This window comes from Hemiscyllium ocellatum, chromosome 24, assembly GCF_020745735.1.
Source record: "Hemiscyllium ocellatum isolate sHemOce1 chromosome 24, sHemOce1.pat.X.cur, whole genome shotgun sequence".
NCBI classification, from domain to species: Eukaryota; Metazoa; Chordata; class Chondrichthyes; order Orectolobiformes; family Hemiscylliidae; genus Hemiscyllium; species Hemiscyllium ocellatum.
In genome coordinates this window covers 32973724-32997476 of record NC_083424.1, presented here as the reverse complement: position 1 = coordinate 32997476, position 23753 = coordinate 32973724, and the positions used below count along the sequence as shown (strand labels likewise).

Genomic DNA, 23753 nt, shown 5'->3' with positions numbered 1-23753 from the left:
ATTTCGGTTACATTCCTAATTAGTCTATTTGGAAGCTGTTCCCAAGGATGATGGGTCACAGAACAAATCTGAAATCTCGTAAAGGGGTGGGGATGATTTCAAATTCAGCGCTTAGGACAGGTCTGCATGGAATAGAACTTGTGTGCCTCTGAACATCTCAAGTGCTTTGCATCAAAAGTATCTGATTGATTGTAAAGTCAGTGTTGTAGGGAACAAAGCAGTCAATTTATACAGTGGACAATCCTACAAACAGAAGGCAATGAATGAATGAGATCATTTATTTTATGTGTTAGTTGATGTTGTATAGGGCAATATTCAGATGTTTTGCATAGCCACAGGAAATAAGTAATTTCTCATCTGTTTTATTGTACAAATAGCATAGTGAATATTTCTCTAGTTCTGCCACTCTTCAGGTTTTAACTGATAGACTGTAACACCACTAATGAGGTGCTTGCTGTAGAAACAGTAGGTCAGATGTAATTGGAAAAGGTGGGAGTCTGCTAATTATATGTTTTCCATTCTTGTGAGTATCAGGAGATTTCTCCTAATCTGTTATTCGGTAACCTTGTTATTTTAGAGTGCGGCTTTGCTTATGTTTGGATAATGGGCTGCAGTAATTTTTAGTGTCGTTAGCACATTTCACTAGCACACAAATATATTTGGACGCCAGATTGTAAATGGAGTTTAGAATCCACAAGGGTCCAAGTGCTAATTATTCTGCAACTCTACATAACTCTCTCCCTTCATCATCATTTACAAATACTCAGGCTCTCGTACGACCCTGCAGCTTTAGTTTGAATACAAGTCCTTTATCTGGAACTTTTAAAGAAACTTCTAAATTCTAAATCAACTAATCAGAACAAAAGAATTGATTGTTGAGAGAGGCCAATTAGCCCATCAAACCTGGAGTCTGGATAATTGAATACTTCAGTAATGAAAACTTTAGATTTCTAACATCTAGAAGATGTGAAGGAGGTTTGTCAGCCATGATTTACCCCATCAAATTGTTTCCTTATATTTCTTTCTAAACATTTCCAGTCCTGAAGAGCCACCTTTAATGTCTAGCAGTTGCTTCAAATAAATAGTAAGTATACATAACACAGCACATTCTTCCTCCCTGCTCATTTCAGCACCTTTGCATTATCTATCTCGTGCAGATTCTTGTTTTCTTTCCCAAAACTGCCAGGTTACTAATATTGTTTGTCCAAATGAATACTAAAACACTAAAGTTTTGACATTTTTGTGAGAAGTATCTGAACTTGTGCTCTGCCAATTGAGTGCTTGAATTACTGTTCCCAATGCAGTTAAATTCTATTTGCTCTTTTGTTACTATGAAGTATCAGATATCATCCTCTATTCAGTACATCTTGTTATGTGTTCAGCTTTGAAAGTGGTAAGGAATAAAAATCAAATGTAATGCACATTGTATGAAGATAACAGCCTAGATTATTTGCTTAGATTCTTGAACTCCAATTCTGTATTGTACTAAAAGTAACTTTACAATTGAAACTTTGGGTAGGGTTTTCACAATTGGGGCTGGTACCTTTGCAGGAAATCTCTTGACTTGGCAGACCCACCTTGAAATACAGGCTGCTGTCACATGCAGTTTTCACTACAGAATTAGATCAGAGGTGACCAAGGGGTCAGGAAAGTGAAGAGATGGGCTGATTAAAAGGTGCCCACTGGTTTTCTTAGATTTCAGGCCCTCTAGCCTTCATTCCAATTCATGTGACTCGCAACACCTTATACCACCTCCCCTCCATTAGTGCTCAACAAGTATCCATTATGACAAGAACATGAAAATCAACAAACTTACAACAATCTGTGAGAGCTGTCACTCATACACACCTTTACAAAGCAAATAAAATTCATTTGTGAAACCAGTTTGAAGAGAGATCTGTTGTCCGATGGTAAATCTATTTAAAATAGCATATACCCTTTGTCTTGCCCACAACTTTTAAAGACTGTATGAAAATTTGCCTCTTTTGACTCTCCTGTTTCTCCTGTTATATCAGCGATGCTCTCTCTGTCTAACCTGTGTAGTGTATTCTCTGCTGATGATGTGGCCTTCTCCATAGTAGGGAGACCAACTGAAGACAGTGATTAAACATGAATAATCCCTGTTCATTCTGCAAGCATGACCTCTATCTTCTTAGTGGCCTTTTCTTTTAGTGCATTATCTTTCTTCTACTCTGACCTTGCTGTCCTGGATCTGCTGTAACGTTCTCATGAAATTCAATTCAAGCTAGAGGAACAGTACATTCATCCTTGAACAGGGCACTTTATGGCCACCTGGATTCAACATGGAGTTCAAAGCTTTTAAATCCTAACTCCTGCCTGCATTTTAGTTTCGTGTTTTGTTGCTGGTTTTCTCTTATTTCCTTTGCTATTCAGGACCCTGACATTTTCACCTATTCTTGACAGACCATTTGATTCTTTATTAGTCCAGTTGTCACTCCTTTTGCCACTGGTCTTTGCTTTTGTTCTTCTTTTTCACTCTTCCTCCTCTCACTTGATGTAGAAACCCAGTGGTTTTCAGAGACCTGAAACTTTGAACCTGTTTCTTTGCCCACAGCTGTTGTCAGACACAGAACTGTACAGCATAGGAACGGGCCCTTTGGCCCATGGAGTTGTGCCGAACATGACCCCAAATTAAACTAACCCCTTCTGCCTACACTTGGTCCATATCCCTCCATGTTTATTCACATGTTAATCTAAAAGCCTCTCAAATGCTCCTATTGTATCTGCCTCCTCAACACCTTTGGCAGCAAGTTCCAAACTCCTACCACTCTGTATTTAAAAATAAAATTGCTTCTCACATCTCCATTGAACTCCCCACCCAACCTTAAATGCATGCCCCCAGGTTTAGACATTTCAACTCTTGCGGGGGTAAAAGATTCTGACGGTCAACCCTTTCTATGTATCTCAATTTTATAGACTTCTATCAAGTCTCCCCTCAGTCTCTGCTGCTCCAGAGAAAATAACCTGAGTTTTTCTAGCCTCTCCTTATATTTCATACCCTCTAATCCAGGCAGCATCCTGGTTGGGTGGTACGGTGGCACAGTGGTTAGCACTGTTGCCTCACAGCGCCAGAGACCTGGGTTCAAATCCTGCCTTGGGCAACTGACTGTGTGGAGTTTGCATGTTCTCCCCACGTCTGTGTGGGTTTCCTCTGGATGCTCTGGTTTCCTCCCAAAGTCCAAAAATGTGCAGGTTAGGTGAATTGGCCATGCTAAATTGCCCGTAGTGTTAGGTGAAGGGGTAAATGGTCTGGGTGGGTTGCTCTTCAGAGGGTCGGTGTAGACTTGTTGGGCTGAAGGGCCTGTTTCCGCACTGTAATTAATCTAATCTTAAAAAAAAACCTCTTCTGCACCCTCTCCGAAGCCTCCACATCCTTCCTGTAATGTGGTGACCAGAATTGAACACCATACATTAAGAGTGGCCTAACCGAAGTCTTTTAAAGCTGCAACATGATATCCTGGTTCTTTTACTCTGTTTCCTGACCAATAAAGGCACCTTCTTCACCCCCCATCTACTTGTGTGGCCACTTTTACGGAGCTATGGACTTGAACCCCAAGATTCCTCTGTACATTATTGCTGTTCAGGGTCAAGCTATTAGTTGTATACATTTTCTTAACATGTGATCTCTCAAAGTGCAGCATCTCCCACTTACCTGGATTAAACTCCCATCTGCTACTTTCCTGCCCATATCTGCAACTGATCTGTATTCTGTTGTATCATTTGACAACCTTCTACACTATCCACAACTCCACCGTTGTTTGTATCTTCTGCAAACTTACTTAACCCACCCTGCTGCATTTGCATCCAAGTCATTTATTGTTTATACATGTTTATCACATACAGCAGAGGTCCCAGTACGGATTCCTGTGGAATACCACAAGTTACAGACCTCCAGCCTGAAAGATATCCTTCCACCGTTACCCACTATCTTCCGAGAGCAATCCAATTCTGAATCCACCTGGTCAAGTCACCATGGGCCACATGCATCTTAATTTTTTGGATGAATCTACCATGAGAGGCCTTGTTGAAAGCCTTACTAAAGTCCTTGTAGATAACATCCACTGCTGTATCCTCACTGATCACCAATGTCACTTCCTCAAAATTGAATCAGGTTAGTAAGACATGACTTGTCCTGCAAAAAGCCATGCATAATTAGGCCATGCATAAACAAAGGCATATAAATCCTATCCTTTAGAATTCTTGCCAATAGTTTCCTATCCACCAATGTGAGACTCACCAGTCCATGATTTCCTGGATTATCCCTATTTCTCCTCTTGAGCAATCCTGCTGAATATTTCCAAAATTTCCTGTTTTTATTTCAGATTTCCACTGTCCGCAGTGTTTTGTTTTTGTTTATCTTTTCTATCGTTTATTGCATAATTTTGCCATTTTCTCCTAAAATTAAGTATGCACACATTGGGCAGGTTCTTGGACAGTCCAATTACAGTTCACTGAAACAAAAACAGGAATTGCTAATAAACTCAGCCGGTCTGGCAGAATCTGTGGAAAGAAACGCTGAAAATGTGTTGCTGGAAAAGCGCAGCAGGTCAGGCAGCATCTAAAGGGCAGGAGAATCGATGTTTTGGGCATATGCCCTTCTTCAGGAATCCTGAAGAAGGGCTTATGCCCGAAACGTCGATTCTCCTGCTCTTTAGATGCTGCCTGACCTGCTGCGCTTTTCCAGCAACACATTTTCAGCTCTGATCTCCAACATCTGCAGTCCTCACTTTCTCCTCTGTGGAGAGAAAGCAGAGTTAGCTTTTCGAACTGATGGTAGCTGGACGATGAAGTGCTCACAGAGGAGACTCCTGTAATGTATTGAAAAGAAGACCACGGGAGAGATGAAATGCAGACTGGGTGACTACTTTGCGGAACCCCTATATTCTGTCTGAAAAAATGACCCTGAGCTTCCAGTTGCCTGTCACTTCAGTATGCCACCGTATATTCCCCGGCCAACATTACTATCTCCGGTTTGCTATAGTGTTCCAGCGAAGCTCAGCACAAGCTGGAAGAACGGCCTCTCCTATTCTGCCTTGGGATTCTTGTAGTCTCCAGGAGTTCATATTGAGTTCAATAATTTTAGGGTCTGAGCACCACCTTCCATCTCCTTCTACCTATCCCCACACCCCTGGTCCTGTCATGACATAGCTGCAAATGTGTTGCTGGTCAAAGCACAGCAGGCCAGGCAGCATCTCAGGAATAGAGAATTCGACGTTTCGAGCATAAGCCCTTCATCAGGAATATTATTCCTGATGAAGGGCTTATGCTCGAAACGTCGAATTCTCTATTCCTGAGATGCTGCCTGGCCTGCTTTGCTTTGACCAGCAACACATTTGCAGCTGTGATCTCCAGCATCTGCAGACCTCATTTTTTACCCTGTCATGACATAGGCTGCTTTCAGCACATTCCACCCATTTTCATCTCATTGCCCCCTTTATCAGCTTTTCTCCTTCCCTGGCTTACTATCAGCCATCTTTTTGCCTGTGTAATCATGTGTCTGACCTCCACCTATCTACCCCTTACCCCTTCACTGACCCCTGTCATTAGCATTTTCCTAGCTTTTGTCAGTTCTGAAGAAACGTCACTGGACTTGAAATGCTAACTCTGCTTCCTTTCCACCGATACTGTCAGACTTGCTGAGTGTCTCCAGAAATTTCTGTTTTTGTTTCAGAGCTTCAGCATCCGCAGTTTTGTTTTATTATTCAAGTTTGGTGTCTTTCCTATAGTCTGTAAATATTAGGAAGCCCATCAATGTGCACATTTGCTGGAGCTTTGTGCTGCTGTGCTCCTAGCTGAGATTATAAAATTCTGTAACTGTACAGAGTGTCAAGACTAAATCAGGTCACTGATTCTTCTGCACGTTTATTTTGACCTTGTTATGAATAACTGACCTATATAATATCTGCCACAAATGAAATGGTACATTAAGCAGAATTTAATAAGGGCACACAAAATGGTGTTGAATAGAATGTAATGAACTGTAGCTGCATAATTTCTTTCGATTTATTTTGAATATCTTTTTTCCTATCTGCACGTATGTTCTAAGTTCTAATACATTTAGACATACAACTACATACTTCTGGTTATGCACAACAGTTTCATCTTCCGCCATCTGAAATGATTGATGTGTAACAGTATAGGCTCCCAGCCTAAGTGAAAGAGCAGTTTGACTGAACATCCAGATCCCACTGTTGCACGACTGAAGACCTTTTTAAAAATCTATCAATTTGACTTTAAATTGGCTGTTCAAAATACAATTTCTTGGGTTACAAGTGTTATTGATGCATATGTTGGGAAAATTTTGAGGAAAAATGTAATTTACAAAAAAAAAATCAGTCTATGCTTTCATTTAGTTAATATAAGTATGTAGTGTCTTCATTGAAAAAAATGTATCTATGACCTTAGATTGAAATTGAGATGAGATCCTGTTGATTTGAGAATGGAATTTATTCCCTTTTTACATGCAGAGCATTTTAATGTAATGCAATCCAATCGTTATAAATGCTTATGACTGAAAATAATTTTATGTGGAATTGAAGAGAACGTAAACAGAACTTGAACTGATTTTCCAAGTAGTAAGATTGTTCCTTTTATCAAAGACTGAAAGAGCTTGCGTTTAGTTTTATTGATCCTTGAAGGTTCATCACCTTGGGTGTTATATTTGCTGCTGGTTTGTGTCTTACTCCGTGAACACTTGAGATTACAGTTCTGAACTACACCCCCCCATCCGCCCACCATTTTACACCATAAAGTAATTGTTAAAATTATACAGAGCAATGTGTCAGTTAGCACACACTGACAACTTTTCTTGTAGTTTCCTTAGTCTCTGACCTGCTCTTGTAATCATTGTGTGTTTGTGGCAAGTCCAATTGAGTTTCTGGTCAGTGGAAACTCCCCCCACCACCCAGGATCATGGTAGTGTGGGATTCAGTGACATTAAGAGGTGGTGGTGAGATATTCTCTTATTGAAGATGGTCATTTCTGGATGAAAGTTGTTATGAATGCTTCAGCCTTATTTTACAGGCAGTTTGTTACTCCTAAGCAAGAAGAAAGCTGGGTGACCGTTCGAAAGGGGGGAAAAAACAGTCATTGAAGGGATCCCCTGTGGTCATTTCTCTGAAAAACATGTATACCGTTTTGGATACTGTTGAGGGGGGTGACTTAACAGGGGTATGCAGTGGGGCCCAGGTCTCTGGCACAGAGCCTGTCCCTGTTGCACAGAAGGGAAGGGGGGAAAGGAACAGAGTGTTAGTCATTGGGGACTCGATAGTTAGAGGTTCAGATAGAAGGTTTGTTGGGAACGAACGAGACTCTCGGTTGGTGTGTTGCCTCCCAGGTGCCAGGGTCTGTGATGTCTCGGATCGTATCTTTGGTGTCCTGAAGGGAGAGGGTGACCAGCCTCAAGTCATTGTCCATGTAGGTACCAACGACATAGGTAGAAAGAGGGATAGGGATGTAAGGCAGGATTTCAGGGAGCTAGGGTGGAAGCTGAGAGCTAGAATGTACAGCGTTGTTATCTCTGGATTGTTACCCGTGCCACGTGATAGTGAGACAAGGAATAGGGAGAGATATCAGCTGAATACGTGGCTGCAAGGATGGTGCAGGAGGGAAGGTTTCAGGTTTTTGGATAATTGGGGCTCATTCTGGGGAAGGTGGGACTTGTACAAACCGGACGGTCTTCACTTGAACCATAGGGGTTCTAATATCCTGGGCGGGAAATTTGCTGGTGCTATTCATGTGGGTTTAAACTAGCTCAGTCGGGGGATAGGGTGGTGTAGTTGCAGTGCACAGGAGGATGAGAGTAGGAAGGACAGGGATAAGATTTCAGAGTCACAGGAATGTGCTAGCAGAGAGTAAACTGGTTTGAAGTGTGTCTACTTCAACGGCAGAAGTATCCGAAATAAGGTAGGCGAGCTTGCAACATGGATAGGTACCTGGGACTTCGATGTTATGGCCATTTCGGAGACATGGATAGAACAGGGTGAGGAATGGATGTTGCAGGTTCCAGGTTTAGATCTTTCATTAAGAATAGGCAAAGCAGTAGAAGAGGGGGAGGCGTGGCCTTGATCGTCAAAGCTAGTATAACGGTGGCTGAGAGAATTTTTAATGAGGACTCTACTACTGAGGTAGTATGGGCTGGGGTTGGAAACAGGAAAGGAGAGGTCACACTGCTCGGAGTTTTTATAGGCCTCCTCCGAGTTCCAGGGAGGTGAAAGAGAGGATTAGCAAAATTATTCTGAGTTGGAGTGAAAGGAACAGGGTCGTTATTATGGGGGACTTTAACTTCCCCAACATTGACTGGAAATGTTATAGCTCTAGTACGTTGGATGGATCAGTTTTTGTCCAATATGTACAGGAGAGTTTCCTGACAGAGTATGTTGAAGGGCCGACAAGAGGGGAGGCCACACTGGATCTGGTGCTTGGTAATGAACCAGGCCAGGTGTTTGATTTAGTTGTTGGTGAGCACTTTGGAGAGAGTGACCATAATTCAATTACGTTTAGTGATGGAAAGGGATAGGTACATGCCCCATTGATAACTCAACCTGTGGTAAGGGCAATTATAATGCGAATTGGCAAGAATTAGGATGCATAGAATGGGGTAGCAAAATGCAGGGGATGCAGACTATTGAAATGTGGAGCTGGTTTAAGGAATTGCATATCCTTGATAAATATTTCCCTGTCAGGCAGGGAAGAAGTGATAAGGTAAGGGAACCGTGTTTTACTACAGAAATTGCATCTCTTGTTAAGAAGAAGGAGGCTTATGTGTTGATGAGACAAGATGGTACAGATGAGATGATGGAGGGTTACAGATCAGCTAGGAAGGATTTAGAGAGAGTTAAGAAGAGCAAAGAGAGGACACGAGCAATCTTTAGCAAATAGAATAAAGGAGAACCCTAAAGTTTTCTATAGGTATGTGAGGAATAAAAGGATGATTAGGGCAGGAATAGGGCCAGTCAAAGACAGAAGTGGGAAGTTGAGTGTGGACCCGGTAGAGATCAGAGAGGTGCTAAATGAATATTGTGTTCACTCAGGAAAAGGAAAATATTGTGGAGGAGAAGAATGAGGTATGAGATATTAGACTAGAAAGGATTGAGGTTAGTTATGCACAGGTGTTATCAATTCTAGAAGGAGTGAAAGTAGACAAGTCCCCTGGGCCGGATGGGATTTATCCGAGGATTCTCTGGGAAGATAAGGAGGAGATAGCAGAGCCTTTGGCTTTGATATTTGGGTCGTCATTGTCTACAGGTTTAGTACCTGAGGACCCGGAGGATTACAAATGTGCCATTGTTCAAGAAGGGCAGCAGAGATGACCCAGGTAATTATAGACCAGTGAGCCTTACCTCTGTTGTAGGAAAGGTCTTGAAAAGGACTATAGGAGATAAGATTTGTAATCATTTAGCAAGCAATAATTTGATTTCAGATAGTCGACATGGTTTCGTCAAGAGCAGGTCATGTCTCACAAACCTCGGAGTTTTTTGAGAAGGTGACCAAGCATGTAGATGAGGGTAGGGCAGTTGACGTGGTGTACGTGGACTTCAGTAAAGTCTTTGATAAGATTCCACATGGTAGGCTGATGGAGAAAATGCAGAGGCATGGGATTGAGGGTGATTTAGCAGTTTGGATTAGAAACTGGCTTTCTGGAAGAAGGCAGCAAGTGGTGGTTGATGGAAAATATTCAGCCTGGAATCCAGTTATTAGTGGTGTGCCACAAGGATCTGTTTTGCGACCACTGCTGTTTGTCATTTTTATAAATGACTTAGAAGCAGGCATAGGTGTATGGATTAGTAAATTTGCACACAACACTAAAATCGGTGGAGTAGTGGACAGTTTGGAAGAATGTTACTGGTTGCAGGGGGACCTGTATAAACTGCAGAATTGGGCTGAGAGGTGGCAAATGGAGTTCAATGCAGCTAAATGTGAGGTGATGCACTTTGGGAAGAATAACAGGAAGGCAGAGTACTGGGTCAATGGAAAGATTCTTGGTAGTGTGGATGTGCAGAGGAATCTTGGAGTCCATGTGCATAGATCCCTGAAAGTTGCCACCCAGGTAGATAGTGCCGTGAAGAAGGCATACGGTGTGTTAGGTTTCATTGGTACAGGGAGTTCTGGAACCGCAATATCATGCTGCAACTGTACAAAATGCTGGTGCAGCCACACTTGGAATATTGTGTATAGTTCTGGTCGCCCCATTACAGGAAGGATGTGGAAACATTGGAAAAGGTGCAGAGGAGATTTACCAGGATGTTGCCTAGTCTGGAAGAAAGGTCAATGAGGAAAGGCTGAGAGACTTGGGTCTGTTCTCATTGGAAAGAAGAAGGCTAAGGGGGGATTTGATAGAGACATACAAGATGATCAGAGGATTAGATAGGGTAGACAGTGAAAGACTTTTTCCTAGGATGATGATGTCAGCTTGTATGAGAGGGCATAACTACAAATTGAGGGGTGATAGATTTAAGACAGATGTCAGAGGAAAGTTCTTTATGCAGAAAGTGGTAAGGGCATGGAATGCCCTTCCTGCTAATGTAGTCAACTCAGCCACATTAGGGCGATTTAAACAATCGTTAGATAAGCACATGGATGATTTTGGAATAGTGTAGGGGGACAAACTGAAAATAGTTCACAGGTCAGCACAACATCGAGGGCTGAAGGACCTGTTCTACACTGTATTGTTCTATGTTCTATCTTTTGCACTGAGGTGTTGGGCTTTCCCGTCATTGAGGATGGGAATTATTTGTGGAGCAGTGTCCTTTAGGACCCGACCAGATTGATTAGTAGTGATGCTGCTGAGCCACTCTGTGTTGGATGTTCAAATCTCTCACCCAGTTTACATTTTGTACCCTTGCCACCCTTCATGCTTCCTCCAAGTGTTATGCAACATGAAGAAACGCTGATTAATCAGCAGAGGGAGTGCAGTAGGAGGTTTCCTTGCCCATGTTTAACCTGAAGCTGTGAGACTTCATGGGATCTGGAATCAATGTTGAGGACTCCCTGGACAACTCCCTTCTGAGTGTGTACCATGATGTTGCCACCTCTGCTGAGTATGTTCTGCCAGTGGGGCATCCAGGAATGGTAATGGTGGTATTTAGGACATTGTCTTTCAGGTACAATTCCATGAGTATGACCATGTCAAGCCATTGTTTGACTAGTTTGTGAAACTGTTCTCCCAATTTTGGCACAAGTCGCCTGGATATTAGGTCTAATATATGAGGAATGGCTGAGGATCCTGGGATTGTATTCATTGGAGTTTAGAAGATTAAGGGGAGACTTAGTAGAGACGTACAAGATAATACATGGCTTGGAAAGGGTGGACGCTAGGAAATTGTTTCCGTTAGGCAAGGAGACTAGGACCCGTGGACACAGCCTTAGAATTAGAGGGGGTAAATTCAGAACAGAAATGCGGAGACATTTCTTCAGCCAGAGAGTGGTGGGCCTGTGGAATTCATTGCCACAGGGTGCAGTGGAGGCCGGGACGCTAAATGTTTTTAAGGCAGAGATTGATAGATTCTTGTTGTCTTGAGGAATTAAAGGCTACAGGGAGAACGCTGGTAAGTGGAGTTGAAATGCTCATCAGCCATGATTGAATGGCGGAGTGGACTCGATGGGCCGAATGGCCTTACTTCCACTCCTATGTCTTATGGTCTTATGTTAATAACGATGACTTTCTAAGAGCTTTTTCTGCCATTGTCTTTCCCAATACCTAGATTGTTGCCAGATGATCCATCTAGGTTCATTTCTTTAAGACTTCATAGTGATTCATATGACCGAGTGGCTTGCTAGGCCATTTCAAATGACATTTGAGGATCATTGCTGAGAGTTGGGAGTCACATGTAGGCCAAACCAGGTGAGGTTGGCAGAGTTCCTTCTCTTAAAGAAGAACATTAATGAGCCAGATGGGTTTTTTCCAGTTTCATGGTCATCAGTAGATTCTTGTTCCACATTTGTTTTTGTTTGTGAATTCAAATTCCACCATCTGTTATGGTGGGAATTTGAACCCACGTCTCCAGAGCATTAGCTGAGTTTCTGGATCAGTAACCTAGCCGCAATACCGTTGTGTCATTGCTTCTGCCAAGAGGATTTGAGTACAGGGATAGTGAAGTCTTGTGTCATTGTATGGGGACATGGTTAGACCACATCTGGAGCACTGTGTACAGTTTTGGTCTCCTTGACTCTGCTAAATACATTATTTCCATAGTCAGACCAACAAAGGTTAGCTGGTCTTATTGCAGGGATGGTGGCATTATTCTATGAAGAGACATTGGGCAAATGGGCCTGTTCTCTTGGATTTCAACGAATCAGAGATGATCTAATTGAAATCAACAAAATACTTAAAGGGACAGAGATCTTAACTGCAGGAGGTTATACCCCCCAGGGTGGGGAGACTAAAATCAAGAGGCACAATTTAAAAAGAATTGAATGCTACTTGGGTCCAAGACGAGCATGTTTGTTTGTTTTTTAATTCGGAGGGTTGTGAATCTTTTCGAATTCTCTATCTGATAGGGCTGTGGAGGATCAGTCTTTGAGAAGGTTTAAGGTAGCGATTGATAACTTTCAATGCCGTTGGTAATCAGAACGCTATGTGGGTGTGGTGAGTGGAAGGCATTCTAGTGTTCATCAGCTGTGATTGTACTGAATGGTGTGGCTGGTTCAATTGGCTGAGTGGCCTACTCATTCATATAGGCACTGGAATCAAAATGATTTGTCTTAAAGGAGCAATACTGAAATTGCTCTGACCCATATAAGGTGGCTGAGGTTGCTATCCAAAATTTGGATGTTTTAAAACATTATCATCTCTCATTGTCTAAATGCAGTAAAAAAGGAAAAAAAAACTCTGGTCCAAAGCTCACCAGATGCAACAATTTAGAAATTAACAACCAAACTGGGGCAGCACTATGGCTCAGTGGTCAGCACTGCTGCCTCACAACACCAGGGACGTGGGTTCAATGTCAGCCTCAAGCGACTGTGTGTGGAATTTGCACATTCTCCTCGTCTCTGTGTGGGTTTCCCCTCGGTGCACCGGTTTCCTCCTACAATGCAAAGATGTGTAGGTTAGATGAGTTGGCCTTGCTAAATTGCCCATAATGTTCAGGGATGTGTAGGTTAGATGCATTAGTCAGGGGTCAGGGATAAATATAGGATAGGGGGAATGGGTCAGGATGGGTTACTCTTTGAAGGGTCAGTGTGGATTTGTTGGGTTGAAGGGCCTATTTCCACAGGAATTTTATAATTCTGTAAATCTTTTTCCTTCTGTCGTCTTTCCATTCTCAGAATTACTATACTTGGAACTGGTGCAAAATGGCTGGCTGTTTTAGAAGAAAAAAATCTGAAACCAGGTAACACTTGCTCTTTCTTGAAAATATGCTCGATTTTATTTTACTTGGTATGGGTTCTAAAACATTGTCAATTTATGAATTTTGCAATTGTTATATAAGATTAAGAATTTATTTGAGATTAATAGTTTCTTATAATGCAGCCCACAGGACCACACAATGAAACTGCCCAGAAGGAGCGCCTCCACCCCCTACCCCCCTTCCCAGTCTTCAAACATAGCAGGGATTGTTCACTATTTGGAAGAGCTATGCAATTAGCCCCATTCCTAGTTGTTTTCCTCTATAGCCCTGAACATGGTTTTCCTTCAAATATTTATCAAATTCCCTGATTAAAACTGCCATTGAATCTAGTTGCAAAATCCATTTCAGGCAGTACATTTCAGTTCTGTTGAGTTTCTTTTTGACATGAACTACTATAACAATAATTTAGTTTCACATGGAATCAATGTCAATCTTATGCAACTGTTTGAACCCTTACTTAGAAAGGATTATTACTCATTTTGTACAGAGACATTGTGTGAAACAATTCTAATTTCTTTCCCTGTAGATTTACCGCAATTCTATCACTCATGCCACCTATACTTTACACGTTAAGTCTGTACAGGACTTTTAACTAATACTTCACTACAGATTCTTGAGAATGCATCTGCTGAAATCAACGTACATTTGAGTGTTTTTTTTTGTGCCAGTACTTAGATTTAAGAGCCCATTTTAACTTTGCTTTCAAACATTAATGGCTAGGTTTTGACTTGACAGATTCCAGGGCTGTGGCAGAAAAGCTTATTTCAGAGCCCAAGTACAAGAAAAAGTTTTATCTACAAAAATCCATCTGGTTGTAATAAGGCTAATGCTCTTTGCATAAAGTCAAATCTGTTTGAATTAAAAACCAAAAGAACGGTGGACACTGTAAATCACAATCAAAAGCAGAAATTGCTGAAAAAGCTCAGCAAGTCTGGCAGCATCTGTGGAGAGAAATCAGAGTTACCATTTCAGAGGAACGGTCACTTGACCCCCAATGTTAACTCTGATTTCTCTCTACAGATGCTGCCAGACCTGCTGAGCTCTTCCAACAAATTCTGCTTTTGTTTCTGTTCTGATTAAATCTTGATCTGGTGTCCAAAATCTTCATCACCAAATAACTTCGGTACTTCCAAAGTGACCCTGAATATTTATTGCCAACTTGAAAACTAAGAAGATAAAATGATTGAAATTCTGTTGCTCTATTCACAGTTATGCTGTCATAATTTTGTTTGCTTTGCAAAATGACTTGTGTATCAAGGTCTTATCAATTATGGAATTTTTTTGTATCATGTCAAATAGAACTTGGTATTCAATAACTACCACAATTCTTGACTCCAAAGCTTTGCAAAAATACGTAAAGCATCTTTGTTCAGATGATGCTGTTGTAATTCTGTCTCAATCCTGAAGCTACAGGTGATGAAGATGAAATGATATAAAATGTCACTTAAGTTTGTCATTTCCAATGAGACAAATTTGTTCATATTTAGAAATCTGATGTGAATGAAATTAGTTTAATAAACTCAATTGTCAGGAGTAAAAAGTGTAAACTTGTATAAATAGTTAAAAACCAAATATTTATAAATGAAGTTATACTAATTTATGAAACTTGTCAAAGTTCTATTTTAATGTAAATATTAACATATCATTAAAACTAATGAATGTAATAGTGAACTATAAAATTGAAGTTTGATTCACATTCACCTTTTTCAGGTGAAACTCACAGTCTGCAGACTCTACACACCATTCTGTCAACAGGGTCTCCCCTCAAACCTCTAACTTACGATTATGTCTACAAACACATCAAGAGTACGGTCCTGCTAGGATCAATCACAGGTACGATTTCTGGGCATTGGTGGTGTTTCTATTCAACAGTGCATTTAGAGCCATGCATTATGTGATGCTGTTTATGAATAAAATGTGTTTCATCCTTGAAGTAACATTCTCATCAAGCCAAGTACATTGGTAAAGATGTTCGTAGCTAGAATGCTAATACTGTGTGGCATTCTGCCATGCAAAGCAAAGTGATTGATGGAACATGAGTTGATGACCTAGATCCCCCTCAGAATGAGTTTACAATATGAACTGCACAAAGAGAAGCACTTGAGTGGAAATCTTACTGTGAGATTACATGTCTGCTCTGCCAACTGGAATGAAATTTTTCATTTGTTGTGAGGAGGAAAAATAACATAAAGTAACGTTACATTGGCAACTGGATTGGATTTTCAGGAGATTTGTAACACTTTAGAAGGAGAACATTGGCTCATATTCTTCTTAATGCGATCATATTTTGCTTGATTTAATTTAACCACAGAGTTAATAGAGTGCCGAGTTACAATAACTGCAGTATAGAGCTTTTAGATGGGACGTACAATTTCTTGTCTCCCTTGCAACCTTGATGGAAAAGACCAATATTGAGAGCAGAAAGGTAAGCTTTATTTTGAAGGGAAATCTTTTACATTCTAAAGAAGTCCTTCGAGCGAGTCAGGAAGAATAAGCCACATGCAAGTGCTCCACTACTTGATTGGTGAAATGATGAAATAAATTTTGTACATTCTGATTTTGTTTGGTTAATTGTTCTTCCTCATGTCCAAATGGAAACTGCCAGAATAATGCAATCCAACAAGATGACATTGTAAATTAACAAGCTTAAAAACTTGATGACGCAGTCACATTTATAGCTTTTCACTCATTTTAATGACTTCTACCCAGATTAAAATTCATTGATTTTGAGAAACTGTAATATTTGGCTTGATTTGTGGGGTAGGTTTGCCCTCAGTGATTGTAATCATTGACTTGCTTATAATATACGAAATGTGTAAGTGGTGAGCGCTCTTTATTTTTACTTCTTATTTTTGTACCAATGAAGGAAAATTACTGCTCATTGCTGAGATGTTTGCTGTTTTGGAGGGACATGAATAGTTTCTGCTGTCTTCAATTGGAAAACACACTTGTAATTTACCAATGACTTTTAACAGCCTTTTTGATAGCTCTTCAATCTTATTAAACATTATTGTCTTTCATAATGACATGGAACTAGTCAGATGGATAATAAAGATCCATTGTTCACAATGATATTGTTTTATTGATGCATGGTGAGAGTTGGACAGAACACGTGACATGAAGTGGCAATGCTATCTTGAAGAGAATGGTTTTAGTTAAAACTTAATAAAATAACCACCAAAAATCACAATAGTAAATTCAGGGGAAACCTCTTTATTTAAAAAGTGATGAGAATGTGAAACTCTCACTATGACAATAGTTAAAATACTGTTGCATTTAAGGGAAAGCAAAGCATGTGTAGGAGGGAGAAAAGAATAGATGATTGTGAATGGTAAATTTACATGAATAAAGGTGGGAGAATGCTCAAGTGCGTGTAAACAGCAACATGGGTAGTTTGAGCAATATGGCCTGTTTCTGTGCCAGGTTTCGGATGCAATGCAGTCCTTTTACATTGAAGCTCTTTCTGATTAGAGTCATGAGCCAGGAATGTGATGAACAGCTCATCATTCACTTGGCTGTGTCATTACAGCAGCACATGCAAGAAAAGTGATCCCATCCAGAAAGAATTGTTTGTCTGATCGGGTGATCTTGCCATTTTGTTCAATGTGCACTTGGATCACCAATGCACTTTGGTGCAGTATGTGCAACCTGTTGTGTCATAATGTCTCATCAAGGTTACTTTAACATTGTTTCATTAGCATCAAGATTGAGGCAATGAGCCAACGACTTTTAAAACTGTGGAGGACACCATATCACCCATTGACCACAGGGGACCATTAAGTTTGTCAGAGGGATCTCTTCTGAGTACCTTTTGAGTCTTGAGATATTAAGAGTCTATTAGGCTCTACCATAGGGTAGATGGGAGGGTATTGTGGAGAGGGTTAGACCTTGATTTTTTTTCAAAATCATAAAACTGGGTTGAGCCCAGCAGTCAGTCCTGGCTCTGGCTTCTGTTACACCTACATTCCACTTATTGCTCATCATGATGATGATGTGGTTGATTAGGTGCCAGCCCCATAGAACGAGGGGGCTGTTCATCCAAGATGATGTGTTGCAATTTGGGAAGCAGAAAATTGTATTGATATTTAATAGCTCAAGCTTGACACCTGTCTTCAGAGAGATGTTACAACTGCCCACTATCTTTTCCTGATGAACCCATTCCACCTCTTATGATCTGCACTCCTTGAATTTATTGAGAATGATTCACTTGTCTCACATTGACTTAGGAGCAATCAAGGAGTAGGAGATCATTGTAGAATTACCTTTGCCATTATCAGGGTCATTTGTGTTGATAATCACTGAGGAGAGTAGCTTGTCTGATGTTGAAGCACCATCAAACAATCATGAACGTTTGGGAAGATGTCAATAAACTGACATGATGGCTCCTGGCAGTGAAATTCATGTCTGTTTTGTGCAATCTTTCTTTTCCATGGCCACTCTAAGAGAATCTGCAGCCTGCAGCAGTTGCCCTGAGCTGACTCTCCTCAGTTAGGTATGTCCTGAGCATGCTGATCTGGGCTTTGTATGCGAAGAGCAGTTCTTCTTCTTGTGGTCAGCTATGGCATTGTCTGTGAGGATGCACACATCCCATGTTTCAGTGGCTGTTGTCATCCTACCATTGTCTCTACCACTGAGGAGATTATACGAACTAGGAACAAGTGGAGGATGATTAGCCCATTGGTGGTTTGAATCTGCTCTAACATTTAATGTGATCTCGGCTGATCTGATTGTGACCTTGATTCCTCTTTCTTCTCTGGCCCCCATAACCTTTAACTGCCTCATTGATCCAAAATGTGACCAACTCGACCTTGAATACAATGATTCAGCCTCCACTGCTCTCAGGGGAAGAAAATTCCAGAGACTCTTGAACCTCTGGGAGAGGAAGTTGTTCCCTCTCTCAATCTTAAATGGGAGACCTCATTTATCAAACTCTGCTGGCAGTTCTTGATTCCGAGGCTCCTGTCCCCAGAAATGTGGTGAGAGAAAGTCAGAGGTGCAGAGCATTCATTGGCTCTATATTGATAGAACGACATAACAGACTAGAGAAAGCTGTGCATACTGAAATCATGCGATCCTAAACCCATTTGTCTGGGAGTAACTGTAAATTCTGATTTATTTTTATCATTAGGCACACTTGAATCTTTCTATTGTGTAAATATAGTAAAGCTCAAATGTAGGTCATTTTTTTTTGTCACACACAAGATCTGTCCTGTAGCTTGTACTCCAGAGGTGTTCAAACTTCCTCCAGACAATGGAGCACTGAGCAAGTGAAGCTGTCAAATGGATTTGTGACAAAAAAGGTCAACTGTTGCAGGGAAACCAGGCTGTAGGTGAACATGATCTCTTGCTCAGCACATTGAATAGAGTGATCAGTTTTTTAATGGGCACATCTCCTTGCACAAAAGCCTCTAATGAGTAGGTTGATTTAAAAACTGTTCGCTGTGCGCTGACACTCGGTACACAGCATAAAGCTGGTTGGAATATCATAAGCTGCTTGCTTGCAGGTCCTTCCAGCATTCTGAAAGCAAATATCTGCCATTTTGCTGAACGGAAAGTGAGCTCCTGTCTGGCAACAGAGTTTCTTGAATGATGGGTGTGAAAATACAGGCTGAGATGTTCGGAATTTTATACTTTCCATGATTAGATTAGAGTTTATGCTGCTGAATTTCTGTGCTTCCAATTGGAGGAAGTTACATTTATTGAAATATGACATATCCATGATGTAGCCTGGTGGTATTTTTGGCATGCTTGGACACTTTTTTTTTGATGAGTTTTCTTTTTTATATTGTCACTTGTGAAGACTTCCTGGCATGATTGTCTGTCTGTGGAAAGAGGGTGAAACCTCAGTTGTCGTCTAATAACCAGCTGGTGTGTATCACCTTAAGAGAGGAGGAAATTGAAGGAAGCAGCATCTCTCAAGGTTGAGTTGGTTTCATGGTGATAAAACAGACAATAGAAGATTGGACCAGAATTGGGCAATAAACTGCCAAATTTAATTTAGTCAGAGTCATTGCACTGGAACCTGAGATTCTTCTCATTTAACTTCTTGTCAGACAGTGTCTCAGTAGGTTATTAACTGCGCAGATGTCTGCACTGATAAGCAATGTAATTTTTATCCTGTTGGTTTTCAATATTTTCTGTTGTTCACATTTAGGGCGTCCATTAAGCAGGGACTATGGCTTGGGGGGAGATGGCGATGTAGTGAAGATGTCACCAGTTGGTAATTGATAGGTTCATAGCTAATGCTGTAGTGACATGTGTTCAAATACCACAATGGGAGTTGGAATTCAGAGCTAGTCACTGTCACGTAACGACCATCAACAGTAAAAAAAAAACCATCTGGTTGCCGAATGTTCTTTGTTGAAGTAAATCTGCTGTCCTTACCTGATCTGGCCTAAATGTGATTTCAGACTGACAGAAATGTGGTTGACTTCTTTTTCGTAAATATTTTTATTGAGAAAAAAAATTATAATTTTGTAAAAAAAAGTATAAAATTACTACAAAATAGTGTAACAATCTTATAGCAACAAAAACAGTAAACAAACTGATACTGTTACTCCACAAATATCCTCCCATACCTCTGGTGAAACTTCAACCCCCAATTCCTGAGTCTAGATCCTGCACAGCCGCACAACGTCCTTCGAGACTATGCCCCCTAATAATTGATAGAGGTTGCTGACCGAGAGAGTACCTGTGAACTGAAGTACGCTCCTCTCCACATCAGACTTATAGGGACTAACCATTAATGTAGCCTTTTTCTGTATAAAGTTCCTAATCTGAAAATAATGAAAGAGGTCGTTCCTATATGTTTCATAGTTCATATTTCTGGCCCAACTGCTCGAAAGACATCAAGACCTCCCCCTCAAATCTCCCAGACAAGAAACTCCTCTGGATTCTGGCTTTAGGCTGTGGAAATCTATTGATCCTGGCCAGAATCCTGGCATTCCCATTATGTGTGTGAAAGGGGAAGTTTTTTTTTAAAAGTTGCCCTCACCATGCCTCTCCATGCTTTAACCATGTTAAGGACAATCTGATTTCTCCATAGCATTCCTCATCTTGTCCATAAACACCAAACTAATGAGGGGGCATTTTACCTGGGAGGCCTCAATGTCCAGCCAGATTGACCATGGGTCCTGGCAGGCACAGCTAGCCACATAGGATAATAGGCAACTTAATTGATATTTTTTAAATCTGGAAAGTGCATACTCCCCAACTCCTGTGGGAGCTGCAGTTAGGCAAGCTTAATAAGGGGCTGTTAATGACACCAGATAAAAGAACCAAGCTAGCTGTTAAGCCTCTGTAGCGCTTGCCTAGGCAACATCAAATGGAGCATTCCAATGAACAAATGAGGAAGAACATTCATTTTGACCAGAGCTATTCTACCCAACCAGAATATTGGAAGATCCTACCAAGCGCTGAATGTCCTGTCTTATCTTCTCAGCACAAGATTAGCCTTATATAATTAATTGAAAGTCAGGGTGATAAAAATGCCTAAATACAGGAAACCTCCCTGTGACCACCTGAAAGGGAATCGGGTTCCACCCCCAAGGTCGGGTACTCTAACAAGACCCCCCACAGGCATGGCCTCCGACTTCATAAAATTAATTTTATACCCTGAGAAAGAACCAAACAAATTAATCACTTGTATCAAACAGGGTAGAGATATTGTTGGATTAATTAGAAAAAGAATGTCACCTGCATGAAGGGTCAGATGCCGTCCTGATTCTACCTCTGGGATGATTATATTGGGATCCCTCCAGACAGCCTCTCCAATGGCTCAATCACCAATGTAAATAACAACGGTGAAAGAGGGCACCCTGGTCAGCTGCCTCTACCAATACTTAAATTGTCAGACCTTATACCATTAGTGAGAACTGCTGCCTTGGGATAACTAAATAACGCTGCCACCCACCTAGCAAATACCCCCTCCAAGGCAAAACCATTCCAGGACATAGAAGTGTATGGCCACTCCACCCAGTCAAATGCTTTCTCTGCATCCAGGGACGCTATCAAGCTCTGAATCGACCCTTGCTGGCATATCTGAACCATATTCAGTAATCTTCTAATGTTATTAGAAGACTTGCGACCCCTAATGAAACCTGTCTGGTTCTCCTTTATGATGGACGGCAAGACCTTCTCCAACCTCAATGCCAGCATTTTTGACAAAATTTTAAAATCTATGTTTAATAGCGATATGGACCTGTACAAAGTACAATCCTCTGGGGCTTTCCCAGAATAAGGGAGATATTTGCTTCTCTCAGAAGATGGGAGGCAGTCCTGACTGTACGAATGATTGACCCGGCCAGCATGCTTATAAACTCCTTATAAAACTTGCTCTGAAATCCATCTGGGTCGGGCGCTTTACTGCTCTGGAGCTGCCTCACCACCTCCTGTATCTCTTGGATTGTCAGAGGGGCATTGAAAAGAGACGCCTTGAAGTTACATCTCGGGTATCCAAGGCCTTAAAAAAAGGACTCCATATTTGCCAATCTGTCCTCTCAGCCCACCGACCAGTACCACTCAAGAGTATAATTTCCTGAATGGGGCATTAATCTTTTAGGAATTGAAAGTGAGAGTACTAACACACTCTCTGATGGATGTGATAGTTTGGCGGGGGAGGGGTTGCTCTTCTTTCTGGTCAGATATCTACCTGGCTTATCACCATACTTGAAATAACCGTTGCTTTGCAAAAGAGATTTCCCTCTTTGCTGTCTGGGTGAGTGCAGCATTCAGAGCAGTCCTAAGGGCGGTAATCTGCTGCAATTTAGTTACAGACAGTCTGTCAAAGTATGCTGTCTCAGCCGGGCCTCAAGCATACGCTGCTGCTCTCCCCTCTGCTGCTTCCGGGTCGCCAAATAAGAAATAATCAAACCCCTTGCAGAAGATTTGGCAGTATCCCAGTAATCAATGGATTACTAGCCGTAGCTGAATTAATATCCCAAAACATTTTAAATTCCCATGAAAAATACTCAGTAAACTTGCTATCTTTCAGGAGAAAAGGATCTATGCGCCAATGCCATGAGTCTGTCCCGTTACCACCGGCCTTAACCTCCATGTACACAGCCACATGATCAGAAATGGCTATGTTCCCATTCTACAGGACAACATCGAATTCAAAAAGGCCAGTGGAGCAAAAAAAAAGTTAGTCCTAGTATAACCCTTGTGTCGGTTAGAGAAAAAGATGAAGTCCCTACCCTCAAGGTGAAGACATCTCCACACGTCCACCAACCCCAGCTCTCTGCTCAGGTCCACAGTTGCCTGGATTGCAGGGATATACCTGTAAAGCCCCGAGACATCATGTCTACCCCAGGGGTCCATAAGATTATTAAAGTTTCCCCCACAATCGTATGACACGCCCCAAGGGTCATCAGCCTTGAAGGTTAATCCGTTAAAAATTTGAGGGGGTGAGCCGGTGGGGGGGGCAATACACATTGAAGATTCCATACTCATCTCCATGTATTAAAGCTTTAAGGATCATAAACCACCCATATTTGTCCCTAATCTGGTCTAACAGCTGAAATGGGAGATTTTTCTGGATGACTATAACAGCTCCTCTGCTTTTGGAATTGAAGGATGAATAAAATACCTGACCGAATCCTCCCTGCTGTAACTTTGTGCCACTTGTCGGTTAGGTATACTTCCTAGAGCAAGGCTACATCAATCTGTTCTTTTCTAAGGCTTGAAAGCATCTTTTTTTCTCTTAATCAGTGAATAACTATCCATAACATTCCAGGTGCACCATTTAAACAAACTATTAGCCATAGCCGTCCGAAACAGCCAGTGACCTTTGCAGAAGGCGGAACCCTGCCCATAATGCACCGAGCAAAAACAGTAACCGGTTCTGCTAAACTTGAGAATACAGCTACAAAATCAAAACTTCTAACAACTACTTCTACAATGAACTAACATATAAAACAAATAAGAGGAAACTTTCCTCCTTGCCCACAGGGGCACCCACACAACCCACTAACTCCACATGGCTCCTTCTAGCTGAAGCCGTGCCCCAAACCCAGGCGAAACAAAGTATAAAAACAAACGTTGCATGCATCTTACAATGAGAAAATTAAAAGTGGGCACCCAGGCTGTCCCATCCATACTTTGAGCCTGGGCAATCCTGGTAAACCGCCTCTCTTCCCCACCCCAGCCTGCCACCCCACCATCATGTATCAAGCGAGAGAACTGAAAAGGGTATGACAGAAAAACACAGGATAACGGGAGGAGAGAAATAAGGGAGAAACAAAGTGAACACTATTGTCTATATGATTTGAGCTATTCCATGTCTATTTTAAGGCGTTCAGGAAGTCCTTTGCCTTTTCCGATGAGTGAAAATTAAACATGGGCCCTTGTTTCATGTGGCTGAAATGTAATGTTGCTGGATATCTT

General features: G+C 41.4%; 1 protein-coding gene across 1 annotated transcript in view; it reads left to right on the top strand.

Moving 5' to 3' along the window:
* The window catches only part of aacs (acetoacetyl-CoA synthetase), a 152591-nt gene that overhangs the window by 106663 nt on the left and 22175 nt on the right, over positions 1-23753 (top strand). The window contains exons 11-12 of the mRNA XM_060844006.1: positions 13288-13352; positions 15081-15203. Coding sequence (XP_060699989.1) covers positions 13288-13352; positions 15081-15203 — 188 coding nt within the window. The remainder of the gene's footprint in view (positions 1-13287; positions 13353-15080; positions 15204-23753) is intronic.